Genomic DNA, 14,013 nt, shown 5'->3' with positions numbered 1-14,013 from the left:
CACAGTATGCGTTTTATTACTTTCAATTACCGAATATTACTCAAGGCAGTTCATTGTTCATATGTTTCTGTTACTAACAATGTGTATTAGTTTAGTGTTTTTTCTTTTCGCGTCCTTGCCTCAAACCATACGTAAAAGCATATTAATGTTACGTCGTATTTTTACTTTAACAAGGACCTACTTTCCTATTAAAAAAATAGAGAAATACATACGGTCAAGATCAAGAGTTCTTTCTGAGCGTTTCTGAAGGACCTATCTGGTCGCAAACTCCAAAAAAGTACATTGTTTCTTTCCATTTTTCGTCATCGTTTCTTGAAGTATGGCGAATGGAAAAAATATACGGTGGAGTCAAGTAGTTTACGTATCCATTTTAAAAGATCGATACACGATTTGAATAACTTCGCTCGATAGAAAAAAATCCAAACAGCCAATTTTTGACAATTCATTTTATGACGAAAATGTAAATAGAACATGATTTTGAAATTTACACGATATATTTTTTATCGCAAGTCAAAAAAAACATTTCAGAAAAAAAATTGATAAAATTACATTAATTTAATGTTTTACATAACTAATTGTTATTACGGGCCGGCGCGCCTCAGTCCTCCAGCTTTCCACTGCGCCCCGCAGTCCACCCCGAGACACTGACATCGCAATTCGTGCTGGCATAGGGCCTTAAGGCATATTTTGCCGCGCTATGTGGAACCAGCTGCCCACCGAAGTATTTCCGAACCAATTCCACTCAGGGTCTTTCAAGAAAAAAGCGTACCAATTCTTAAAAGGCCAGCAACGCTCTTTGCCTCCTGTTCTAGCGCATGTTGTAAGAAGCGATGATATTAGTAACTAGTAGACTCGGCCAAGCGTTGCTGTGGCTAAAATTTTTGTTATATTACATAGTAGTAAACTATTCAAGAGAAACGGCAAGAGAACACCAATCCACCATGCTTTTTTGGTGGTTATGCCATTAAATTGTAGCTTATGTGAAACGTTGGTATTTATTTTGATAAGGATCAATACCTAGGTACGAATAAAGAGCCTTTTCTAGCGGTGGTATTTTAATAAAAAAAAATTAATAAAAGGACGCTTATTGTGACGTAACTATAAAAGATAGGGACATGCTGCATGCCGACATTTTTTATAGATGTGTCCTGAAAAATTGAAATACATCATTTTGTTTTATCATTAATAGTTTTCGCAGCGCCCGCGATTGATGGAAGTATTTGTTTATTTTGCCTTGTGATAGATTATTCAAGTTTTAGTAAGCATCCCAAAAAACATTGCCTATGTCACTCGGGAATAGTGTAGCTTGCCAACGGTGAAAGAATTTTTGAAATCGGTCCAGTAGTTTCGGAGCCTATTGATTTCAAACAAACAAAAAATCAAATCTTTCCTCTTTATAATATTAGTATAGAAAAGTAAAAGCACAATTTTTAGCTTATAATTCGTTTTATGTAATTTCAGGTCGGTGATCAGGTGGTGAGCGTTAATGGGTATCGCGTGGACGACGCAGTGCACGCCGAGCTGGTCCATTACATCACGTCTCAATCCAGGCTCAAGATCAAAGTTAGACGTAAGTGACTGTTACTATATCGTGGAGTTATGAAAGGCGTGGCTTTAAATAATCTTTATATAACATTGCATAGGTTAACGGTACTTTTGTCCGTTGAGTGAACTAAATTTCTTATATTTGTTATTATATTGTATGTGTATTTATTTTTTTGTATTATGCTATTTCGTTTTTCCTAATAAATTTCTTATTTTGAATGCTTTGTTAATTCGTGTCGATTTATAAATGAATAATTATGTATTTACTAGCTGATCCGCCAAACGTCGTTTTGCCATGTATATCATTTATAATAAAAAATAGGGGTTGATCGTAGAGGGGTGAAAATTAGGGGGTGTATGTATTTTTTAATGCTGTATCATAAAAAATGTCCAAAAATTAAAAAAATATAATTTAGGGGTGGACTACCCTTAGTGGGATGAAAAATAGATGTTGTCCGATTCTCAGACATACCCAATACGCACACAAAATTTCATGAGAATCGGTCAATCCGTTTCGAAGGAGTTTAACTACAAACACCGCGAGAATTTTATATATTAGATTTATTTATTTGCTCAGTATTCCTACAGCAACTTATTATACAATATTTAAATTACGGTATACACAAAATCCAAAAACGGAATACACATTCAAACATAAACATACAACGCAGTTAACAATGATTATAAAAGTCGAAAAACAAAGCCATTATGTCTAATAAATGATACCACAGTTTTTTATATTAAATATATGTATTTGCTGGTATTTTGTGTTATAATCTGAAGGTATAAGATACATGAATGAGTACCGTAAATAGTTTGTATTAGACCGAGGGATTTGAAATAGTTGGGTTTGCCTTATATTGTATGAAGAACGGGTGTGAAATAGTAAAAGCGACAATAAGTCTGGACAGTCAATTAAACCGTTGCATATAGCGTATTATAAAAGTATTTTATGAAATGTGTGTTCATTCGAGAATTTTTTAGTTAGATATTAGTCGACACAAAACGACAAAAAAAAGTTATTTAAAAGAAACAATTAAATAATATATTCTTCGTACGTCAAAGCTTTTCTATACATTGAATAATCGTTAACGCGCAGAACTTTAAACAGCGCGTAATAACCACAGTCCTTAGTTATCTATACTAATATTATAAATGAAATCACCGTAGTGTCGACTGTAGGTGTGAAACAAAAAGTTCCTAAATCGCGTATGCTGCGGAAACTATTGACAATAGAGCAAAGTGATAACAGTTTTATAAAAGACATCAATATCTACACAAACGTTCGCATTACTATATGTCTAACAAATAAAAAAAAATATTAATGCAGGAAACCACAGAGCACAGCTAGTTACATAATATTCGCGTGCCGTTATCTGTCAACTGGCTCGTTCATCATTCGTGATATGAAATGTACCGGTTATTTTATACGCATCATCATGCTCTCTTATACATTTATTTTTAAAGCCATACAATAATTTTAAATATACAACTATAGTTGGTCCATTGTGTCCATCCAGGAATATTTGGCTTGATTATTATAAAATTTTTTGTAATGTAAAATGTTTGTGGAAAAGCAGTGTTGGCCTAGTGGCTTCAGCGTGCGACTCTCATACCTGAGGTCGTAGGTTCGATCCCCGGCTGTGCACCTTTCTTTCTATTTGCGCATTTAACACTCGCTCGTACGAAGGAAAACATCGTGAGGAAACCGACATATCTTAGCTCCAAAAAGTCAAAGCTGCGTGTCAGGCACTGGAGGCTGATCGCCTATTAGATTTAAAAATTATCATGAAACAGATTCAGAAATCTGAGGCCAGGACCTAAAGAGGTTGAAGCGCCACTGATTTATTTTTATCTTTTATTATAAAACGTTAAAAATAAAAACAAAAATTCAAAAACTTTCATCTATAATATTAAAACACACATTTATGTGTAGAACTTCCTTATACACAACATTTGACGTATCGTATACATTTTTCCGACACGGGATAGGCCAACATACAATTGCGCATGGGTATAACATTCTTTTTGCAAATATTCATACGTTCTATTTTACTGTACAACCATTTTTTGTTCTATCATCAATGGTTTCCACAGCGTACGCGATGACAGTTTTTTATGGATAAATTTTTCACACCTTGGGTTATATTATTGCATTTTTTTTAGTGATCCGTATTTTTTTGAAAATAGTATAGCCTATGTCAGTCAGTAAAGATGGAGCTATCTAATAGTGAAATAATTTTTGAAATCGGACCAGTACTTTTTGTGTCAAAACATAACAAACATACTTACAAAAACACAAATGTTTATAATCTAATATATAAAAATCTCGTGTCGCGGTGCTTGTACTTAAACTCCTCCGAAACGGCTTGACCGATTCTCATGAAATTTTGTGTGCATATTGGGTATGTCTGAGAATCGGACAACATCTATTTTTCCCCCCCCTAAATTATTTTTTTTAATTTTTAGATGAATTTTTATTTTTTTATGATACAGCATTAAAAAATACATACAACCCCTAATTTTCACCCCTCTACGATCAACCCCTATTTTTTATTATAAATGATATACATGGCAAAACGACGTTTGCCGGATCAGCTAGTATTAGTATAGATTTAGTCGTAACGTACAGAAACAATTCGGAATCTGTGACAATCTCTATCAACACAATTATTGTTTAGAAATATCTGCCATATGATAAGTAGTCACAGAAATTAAATATTCGTAGCTTTCACCTATTTAATGAGCGATATTATTCTTTCGATTCAAAATACTTTCGAGCTTTTTACCACGGCTAATTATGGAATAGTAATTATTAATTTTATGTTTCAGATGTGGGAATGTTGCCGATTAAAGAGTAAGTATATTGTATTTTTACTAAATAATCAAAATTCGAATTAAAAAATTAAAAAAACATTTATTCATATAGGTAACAAAATGTACACTTATGAACGTCAAAAAATAAATACGTATGAAATGCTTCTAATTTTACATTTACTGCCAATTCTCAAATCAAGGGCGTAGAACGGAAGAGAAGAACTGGCAATAAACTAATCCTTAGGCAATTTGTTTAGGATGTTCTCCATTAAGATTGGCTACCTCCCTAACATCTTCTAAAACTCTTTTACGTAAACATTTCCTAATCATATCCTGCTCAATCGTGACTTTTGTGCAATTCATGAATCCGTGAGATAAGCTTTTTAGTTTTGTATTATTTTAGATTCAGGTTGGTGAATCTATATTTTTTAATAAGATTTAGTAATGCACTTTCATATTCCTTTTTTTTAGTTATTTTCTCACTAGGGTTGCCTGGAAGAGATCGCTTGTAAGCAATAAGGTCGCCCGTTGCATCCCTTATAAGTGGTGTAAATACATATATAAAATAAATAATAGCTGACATCAGACATGACCGTTCAACGAATACGCTGGTTTGTTTCGTTTAATTATGATTGGTCAAACGGAATGACGGATCGTAGCGCGTGTCTGTGATTGGTCAATGCTAGACCAATTACAATGAAGCGAAACGCGCTGTCGTGTTATTATATATATCGTGTTATATATAATTATAATATTTCTGTCCATTTATACATAATTTGTTAAAAGGGTTAGTATTTTAGTGGCTATATTAATACTCGTTACACAATTTTTTTTGCGTCACGTTTTTACCTTAACTTTTATTTTTAGTTACTTTGTTAAGTTCTTAGTTACTTTATTTATAAAGAAAACGTATACAAATAAATCAGATAATAAGATTTGAATCTAGTACAACTTCAATTAATTGGATAAAGTGTTGATAAGCCTAAAATAAAATGTACTTTTATTTCCTTGTATGTACTTATATTTACATGTATATTAGATATCATATATCTAATAAACATGTAAAAAATTGGTTGCAAAATTGATCCGGATCCAGTTGATTTTTGTTTTATAACTTATAAGCTACCTATATATAGTCCGCGCCACCACTCATTGCCAACGGGAACCCTGGAACTAAATTTGTCGTTACATTGAAATATTATTTTATTCGTTTTAAGGTAAAACATTAGAAGCAAATCTTGGAGACTAGTTCGCGAATTTCGTATTAATTTATGTTACGTTGGGGTAAAATAGCCTTGCACCTAGCACTAGCAACATATTACTACGCCGCGCTAGTCGCTGGCGCCGCGTCTATCGCCATTCAGTGGTGGCGCGGACTCTTGTATACCTTTCTTCCATTTCTGTCTACATATAATTTTGTGATAGATTTATAATGACATGTGACATGAAACTTATCACCTCCTTGTATATGATCTCCTTGTGTATAATCTGCGGCCAAACCCATTTAGTATCTACACTAGATTATTTATTTACTTGAAACAAATATTTTTATTTATTCATATTTATTGTACTTTAATTTGATTCGTTTTCTATTTCAGGAAAGACTACGAGACTTTATCGTGGCAGTTTGTATCAGAGCGAGCGTCTCTCGCGTCGGAGGTTTCTTCATCACCTACTCTTTGTCACACAGATCATATAACCGATTTGCGACTCTCAATTCTCGTGCCTCCCAGAGCTAAATTGGGTTGTGGGTGAGTTTCGATATTTATACTTCATAGATAACCTGGCACTGTGCTAAAGATACTTAGATCGATCTTATTATGAGCTGTGTTGGCCTATGGCTACAGCGTGTCACTCTCATGCCTGAGGACGTAGGTTCGATCCCCGGCTGTGCACCAATGGACTTTTTTTCTACGTGCGTATTTAACATTCACTCGAACGGTGAAGGAAAACATCGTGAGGAAACCGACATGTCATATACCTAAAAGTCGACGGCGTGTGTCAGGCACAGGTGGCTGATCACTTACTTGCCTATTAAATTGAGCAATGATCTTGAGTGTTAAATTAAACAGAATTGAAGTCCCTAGGGCAATATTCAAGGCAAAGCAATTAATTAGACGAAAGGGGAATAATGTATGTACTGCAAAAATGCGTCATTTATATGATTAAGAATACCTTTCAATAGACACACATTATATGATAGACAACTAAATATAAGAATATTCTGTGCTTAAAGACAAATCGTCGACTTTAAGGTTAGACACGCTAAGTCATTCATCGTACGTGCACGTGTACGCACTTGCGTACACAATCAAACAAACACTCTTTACTCTTACTATTTGATTAATTAATATTTGTTGTTTATCCAGGATTTGCAAAGGACCCGAATGGAAGCCGGGGATATATGTCCAGTTTGTTCGCGATGGTGGGATCGCGAAGGAAGCTGGTTTGAGGCCCGGAGATCAAGTATTGTCCTGCAATGGCTTGGATTTCTCCAATATATCATTTAATGAGGTAAATAAAAGAAAAGTCTTTTTCTAACCATGAGCAGCGATGCTTAATCATAAGGTTCTCCAATAAAACTCCTAGATTTTATAGTTCATGTGAATAAAATCTTTTATTAAAACCTAAACATAACAATCAAATATACAGTGATTACAAGTTTCTTAACCTAATTAAAGAGTTTAGTTGGCGCATGGTAGATAGTACCGGTGACCCCAAAGCTGGTGCTTTCCTCGCTCAACGAATAAGTATCGCAATACAGCGAGGAAATGTTGCCAGCGTTTAAGGTTATACTGCCAAAGGGACCAAACTTTTTAAATATGTTTTAATATTCTTTTTAATAATTTTTTTATTACTATGTGAAAAAAATTAGGATATGCTCTATTCGTACAGCTAATATACCACAGAAATGTTGGTCATTATTGTACATATTTTAATGGTTTTAACTCTAATTGTCTTATAGGCATTTGTTGACGAAAACAAAAGTAATTGCCGATTTTGTTAAGTTTTTATTCACAACCAATCGTAAAGGTTTAAAAGAGGTGTTGGTAGTAATAAAGAAATTGTAAAATAAAAGCTGTATTTCGGAATTTAATTTATTTGATTAAAGTTACTCTTTATCTATATATATAAAAGAAAGTCGTGTTTGTTACAACACTTATAACTCGAGATCGGCTGGACCGATGTTAGTTATGTCTTTTTTGATGGATTTTTCTCCACTCCGAATAGCAGAATAAGTAATAAAATATCGGATAAGTTATCGAATAACAATAAATAAATTAATTAATTTTACGAATGCACACGGCATGTGGTGACATTTGTTGACAAAACTACGCATCATTTTACGTCGAATTCGTGTCACTTCAAGAAATTCCGAACTTGAGGTAAATGAGGAGATGCATAACCATTAACCAGGCTTTGATCTAGATCGAAAACATGTGCTACCTCATCAAAAAATGTTGTAAAGCAGAAAGTGCTTTAACATGCAGTATCGCAATATTGGCGATAGAGAGAAGAGACCTAATGTGTAAAACTGCCATTCTTCTTTTGCAATGGCAAGCAATAAAACATTTGTCTATTTGCAAAAAAAGTTATCACCTTAATGAAATCCTAAAATAAGTTTAACTAAAGTAACAACGATATTATTATTAAGGCGGAACGAAGTTAGCCGGGTCAGCTAGTTAATATATAAATATAATATATATAGAAGTTACGAAAGGACATGCAATTATTTTGTTTTAATTTGCCATTAAAGGAGAATTAGAACATAAAGAAAAATCCAAAAAAGAAATTCACGCTTATCAAATTTTTAATACTTTAATACCATAAAAAATAAAGACATTAAAAAAATTATATAAAATATATTAGACCTGGATTTAGCTCATATAATCTTCGTAAAAATTGTGCCCCCTTAATTATTATAAATAAATAATAAAAGCCTGTTATTTAAAATACAAAGCACTTAAACACATTTGTATATCTATCTCATTCTTTTTAAATATCTTGGCCCACAGGCCTCCTCCAAATCCCGCTATTCCTGTCCGTACCACTATCTACCATGTACCAACTGCTACCTTTATCTGGTCGGTTATATTGTACTTCGGGCACAAGTTTGCAACTTTATTGCCTCCTTATTAAAATAAACTAAATAAGTCTTACTACTCTGTTCCAACTGAAGTATTCTTTGTCCCTTTCTGTCAAATTGTATTTACGCTATGATGAAAAGAGTGAGATGACAACTTTGGTTCAAACCCATGTTCACAGGCTGTATCTGCTATGAAAGTGAGCGGACGATTGGAATTGGTTGTTCGTGAAGGTGTAGGACGGGAACTTGTGTCACCAGAGAGCTCTGGTTACAACAGTTCCGCGTCTTCAGCTGCTGGAGAAAGGAGTCCGGCATCAGCACCTCCAGTTGTGCCTTTAGCAGCTCCAGCGGTTTTGCGAAGACGGTTAGCCAGCGTCGCAGAAGAGGCAGCTGAAAGAGCTGACAGGTTTGTTTCTTTACTTGGCATTATGTTCTGTAAATAATCTTTTTAAAGAAAGAGTATATTCCTTCCTCAAAAGCCGGTAAATCACCCACTAAATGGGTGTCTACAGGCTGCCATGACTACCCTTTAGGCGTCCCGTTTGCCCCGTATTCTATAAAAAAGTGTCAAAACGCCACAATCTGGAAGTCTTTGAAAATGATTTGGTACGATTGATACATTAGGGTGATCAGATACGCCCCGTCATTATTTATCTATGGAATCGATGTACATCAGAGCTTGTCTATAAATAACACTGTAAAAATCAAGATACATGTTTAAATGTGCCATGGTCTTTAATCAATAAATGCGCATTTAACATTCGCTCGAACGGTGAAGGCAAACATCGTGAGGAAACCGGCTTGCTTTAGACGCAAAAAGTCGACGGCGTATGTCAGGCACAGGAGGCTGATCACCTAGTTGCCTATTAGATTGGATCATGAAACAGATACAGAAATCTGAGGGCCAGACCTAAAAAGGTTGTAGCGCCACTGTTTTATTTTTTAACTTACTGTGACATTTTTGTATAGACATTCATCAAAACCCTTAGATTTATCATCAATTCATCTCATTATCTATTTAGTTGGTGAACAGCCTTCTGATACGTCGATCTATGTCTACTGCTGGTTTTATCACAATGTAAATTACGCACAAACATAGTGCACAGCCGGGCTTCGAACACACGACTTCAGGGTTGCGTTTGCACGCTTGGCTATAGGGGTATAATATTTTCAGACTTACATCCAACAGAATAAAAAGGAGAACGTGGGATAGTTTGGAATTCAATTGGAAAAACGGTGACATCCACAATTTTGATGCACCATCGGATATAGAACCCGACTACGACTGTCCCAGCATACCAAATAACCCTCACACATATGAAAATAAAACTAATAAAATAAAAACAGAATTTGAACCAACTAAAGCAACACAATTAAATAGAACAATAATAAATTTGACTGAAAATGGAGGAACAACAGTTCTCCATTGTAGCTATGATAACTCTTCAAATAAAACCGCATATCAACCGAACAGAGATAATGATAAAAAGACAATAGTAGTTGAAGTTCATAATGTCCAAGCTCCAAGTGCCAAATCTCATTGTAACTATCCGGTGCCGCCTAAAATCGACATGATATCGGACACCACGAGTATATCCAGTTCAGCCACATTGTCCAGTGCCATTGTTGAGGAGATCCAGAGGAGGAAATTGGTGAGCTATTTATGGTTTTATTGTTTGTGCCATGATCTCCCAGAATGTAAAGCTTAAAAACTATCGTAATACTAATACATTAAATACAAGAACTTTTAAATGGAACTTGAGTTAATCGAGCTCTTTCTTTTGATGTAATCCTTAGTTGTGTAAAAGTTTAAATGTTTGTTAGTGGATAACGCCGGAACGGGAGCACTTCACAAAGCAAAGCTCATCCAACTTTGCACGTATTATTATTATTTATTATAATTCTTAAAACGACGGCAACGCACTCGCGAGCCCTCTGAGGGTGTCCATGGGCGGCGGTATCACTTAACATCAGACGAGCCTCCTGCCCGTTTGCCCCCTGTTCTATAAAAAAAGAGTATGATTAACCGACCTTTTGATTGATTTGATGATGACCACATGATTAATCCGAAATTTGACTAGTTAAATTAATTGTTTTGTTAAATGTAACTTTATTTCTAGAAGAAACCGGTGGTGGAAAAAGAACCACCAAACGTCCCGAAGAAAGCGAATATTCCAAAGATCGATGACGACAAGAAGAAACACCACAATGCTCTAATGGACGAATTTAAGAAGGTTCATAGGAAAATGTTTGCCAATCAAGAAGATGAATGTAATGAAGATGGTGAAAATTCGGTAAGTGGACCACATATTCTTAAAACTACTAACAATGAAACAGTATCAATTGAGCTGGTAAGTCTTGGTAACCAGGACCGTTTTGGAGCAGATTTTTTCAAGTTATGCTTCTTTTAGCGCGTTAGGGAAAAATTATGAGAGTAAATTTTTACAATGCGCGCGCGCACCGTCACAAAAAACCGACATCCTGAATATATGTTCCATCTTCGGTAAAACAGGCTAGTTGACGCTTACTCTGTTTTATCGACAAGTTGCATTGTCTGTCATGGCGTAGCGTTTTTTATTATTATTTTTGCTACCAAAAATCACACATGTTACTCAGAGGACAATCAGTGTGTAAATAACTGTGATAGTATTTAATTAAATATTTTTTGTCTAAAATAAACAATCTTCGCTTATCAAAGTTGACTGTGCGATGGGAACTAAGGAAAGGATATCTTTTATCTTAAAAGGAGTCTTTTTTGCTTGAATACCCTCTTCCTGTAAACGATTTAAACTGAGTAAACATTCAACAATGGATTTACTAAGAAAACTTCGTTAGAATCGCTGAAGGAACTAAAGATCTAAGAATTGTGTGATACATAGAATTTCATATAGAGCAAGATCCCAGGGCCGCCAGACGTCACGTATTTTCTGACGGATGAAATGTGGACGATTGGGTAGTGTTAGTATGTACTATGATCGTATGCCTACCTGCTAGCTTGGTCAAACGGCCAATTTCCAGGTATCAGGTTATCAAGGTACACAAAAACATTACTTACTTCACGTAAATTCTCATGGTTGATTTTTATATATGTTTTCGAGTGTATAGTTAAAAATAAATTGTCAATACTCCCAGACACTTTCCGTCGGCCATATTGCTTGACAGACGCTTTAAGGGTCTCGTAAATTCTGACGCTCCATTTTTATATATGTTCATCCGACAACTATTTTAAAAGCTTTGACAAGAAGACAGACCGATCCAAGGGGCCAATCATCCCCTAAACTAAATTTTAATATCTCTATGAGTGGGAGAGCATTATCTACGCGCATGAGACTGAGTGAGACCGACTGCGCTGTTAAAGCCATGAAAATTACTTGAACAGATATTTTATAATTTTTAGAACTTTTGTTGACAAGTAAATTATAGCAACAAAAATAAGAAAAAAAATTGACACATAATAAATAATACTAAAGTTAGCCGACATTTTTTTTTTTTTTTTTTCAATTTATTACTTAGAACTAAAAAATATTTTTAAAAAATACCACTTATATTTAAATAGCAGCAATTTTTTAATTAATTATTTATTGGAAATTTGGAAACAAAGTGGAAAAATATTAATTCTTCAATATTTCTTAACAGTGGCTTTTAATCTTCATTATCATCATCATCAAATATCAATCTTGAAATTGAATATCTAAATCGTGATTGTCATCATCAGCATTATCCTTATTTTCTTCCTCTGTAAAAAACAAGTTAAACAATGAAGGTCTGAAAAAACTAAAAAGATACAAATAATATGAGAAACGAAAATAATTTACCTGATTGTTCTTCCAGCGACTCACTGACAAAACCCGGTAATTGATCTCCATCGAACCAATGAAAATCATATTTACCATCTTGTAGTGTCCAGCCATTGTTTTCGGTAGTACATACTAACACTACCCAATCGTCCACATTTCATCCGTCAGAAAATACGTGACGTCTGGCGGCCCTGGGATCTTGGACCAATAAACTTGTAAAATAATTTGTAAGGTTTTTAAGAACGTTTCGGTTATACATTAATTTTTAAAAATAAATACTTAGTACCCTCGATTTGATATATCGTTAATTCAAACACGAAAAAAGCATACAATTGCCAGTGGTAGGGATAAGGGAACAATGATAGGAACAATGGGAGAGGTTATATCTATCTATATGTATATATAAAAATGAAACCCGTTTTCCGTTGTCACGACATAACATGAAAACGGTTTGACTGATTTGGCCAATTCTTTTTTTATAATAATCTTTGAAGTACGAGGATTGTTCTTACGGAGAGAAAAATTTAAAAAAATTGAGCGAAAAAGTCTAAAAACAACACTTTTCTATATTCCCATACATAATATTCGTAATAATACTTAAAAGTCAATTTGAACTTTAATACCATATCATAAAGTTCAAGTGTTAGTGGAGGGGTTCCGGGAAGGTAAATTTTTATTTTTTGACATAATGTATTTGTTGTCTTATCAACTTTCTTTTTTTTATCTTAGCTAGACCGGTGTCCCGAATAGCAGAATAAGTATTAAAAATAAATAAAGAATCGACTGTTAGGCGGTACGATGTTCGCCAGGCCAGCTAGTTCATAATATAAATACTTTGCCTTTAGATTAATAGTAGTTTAGATTAATGTACGTCGGAGAAAGCTCGGATTATCAGGAAATGTTCTGATCGAGTCAAGTGACCGTTGATTATTATTTATTATTATTGTTACTATGGTCAATAATTGAGATTCCTTGTATTACTTTTAAGAATCATAATTTAATTTGATTCGATTTGTTTTGTCAATATTTAATTGTTTCATAGTTGGGAATCATTGCTTAACGAATAAAACTACGAATAATGTATCAATCAGAGCAGAGAAAATGACGCCATCTTGACTTTTGACAGTGCGTACAGGCAACGAAGATCTGATTGAATATTCAGTGGAGCATTGTGGTGATGAGACATAGACCCACTATGTGTTTGGTTAAGTAGATTGTGATTAAAAGTGAGATCGGTGCCTTGGAGCGGGTTACAATAATAAGTTAGAAGGAATCGATATAAATTAAATATTGTACGATAATTATTCGTGTCTTTTGTGTTCGTACTTTACCTACATGACGCCCACTAAACCCGCTAATGACGATGTCCATATCGATGGAGTGATGATATCGCTCCGACATATATATTATAATTAATTGAAACTATCTCAAGCAAATAAAAAACAAAAATGAAAAAGGAAGTTCTAGACCAGTGCAGATAGCCTTTAAAATAAATAAAAAGTGAAAAAAATTACAGTAGGATGAAACCCATTAGAAAAGCAGGGGAATATGATCAAAATGAAAGGAAAAATAAATTACGGTCGATCTGAGGTCGGGAAGGGGTAGGGGGGGGAGTTTTAAGGGTAAAAAACGGTTTATCTCGATTTCCGGCAAAACTACAAGTCCTATCGAAGAAAGTTAAATGGCAAAGTTGGAGGTAATAAAAAGATCTAAAACTTTTGTATTCACACATTTTTCACATAACCTCAAAATTTATGTGAAAAATTC

General features: G+C 34.3%; 1 protein-coding gene across 4 annotated transcripts in view; it reads left to right on the top strand.

The window, feature by feature from the left end:
- The window catches only part of LOC125061399, a 63,156-nt gene that overhangs the window by 32,761 nt on the left and 16,382 nt on the right, over positions 1 to 14,013 (top strand). For 2 of the 4 annotated variants that reach the window (XM_047666841.1, XM_047666838.1), the window contains exons 3-9: positions 1,462 to 1,570; positions 4,378 to 4,402; positions 5,961 to 6,113; positions 6,732 to 6,876; positions 8,629 to 8,855; positions 9,624 to 10,101; positions 10,570 to 10,743. In XM_047666841.1, coding sequence (XP_047522797.1) covers positions 1,462 to 1,570; positions 4,378 to 4,402; positions 5,961 to 6,113; positions 6,732 to 6,876; positions 8,629 to 8,855; positions 9,624 to 10,101; positions 10,570 to 10,743 — 1,311 coding nt within the window. The remainder of the gene's footprint in view (positions 1 to 1,461; positions 1,571 to 4,377; positions 4,403 to 5,960; positions 6,114 to 6,731; positions 6,877 to 8,628; positions 8,856 to 9,623; positions 10,102 to 10,569; positions 10,744 to 14,013) is intronic. The other 2 variants (XM_047666839.1, XM_047666840.1) reach the window with 2 other exon arrangements.

This window comes from Pieris napi, chromosome 23, assembly GCF_905475465.1.
Source record: "Pieris napi chromosome 23, ilPieNapi1.2, whole genome shotgun sequence".
NCBI lineage: Eukaryota > Metazoa > Arthropoda > Insecta > Lepidoptera > Pieridae > Pieris > Pieris napi.
Note: the sequence above shows the minus strand (reverse complement) of the source record. Positions and strands in the feature narration are given on the sequence as shown.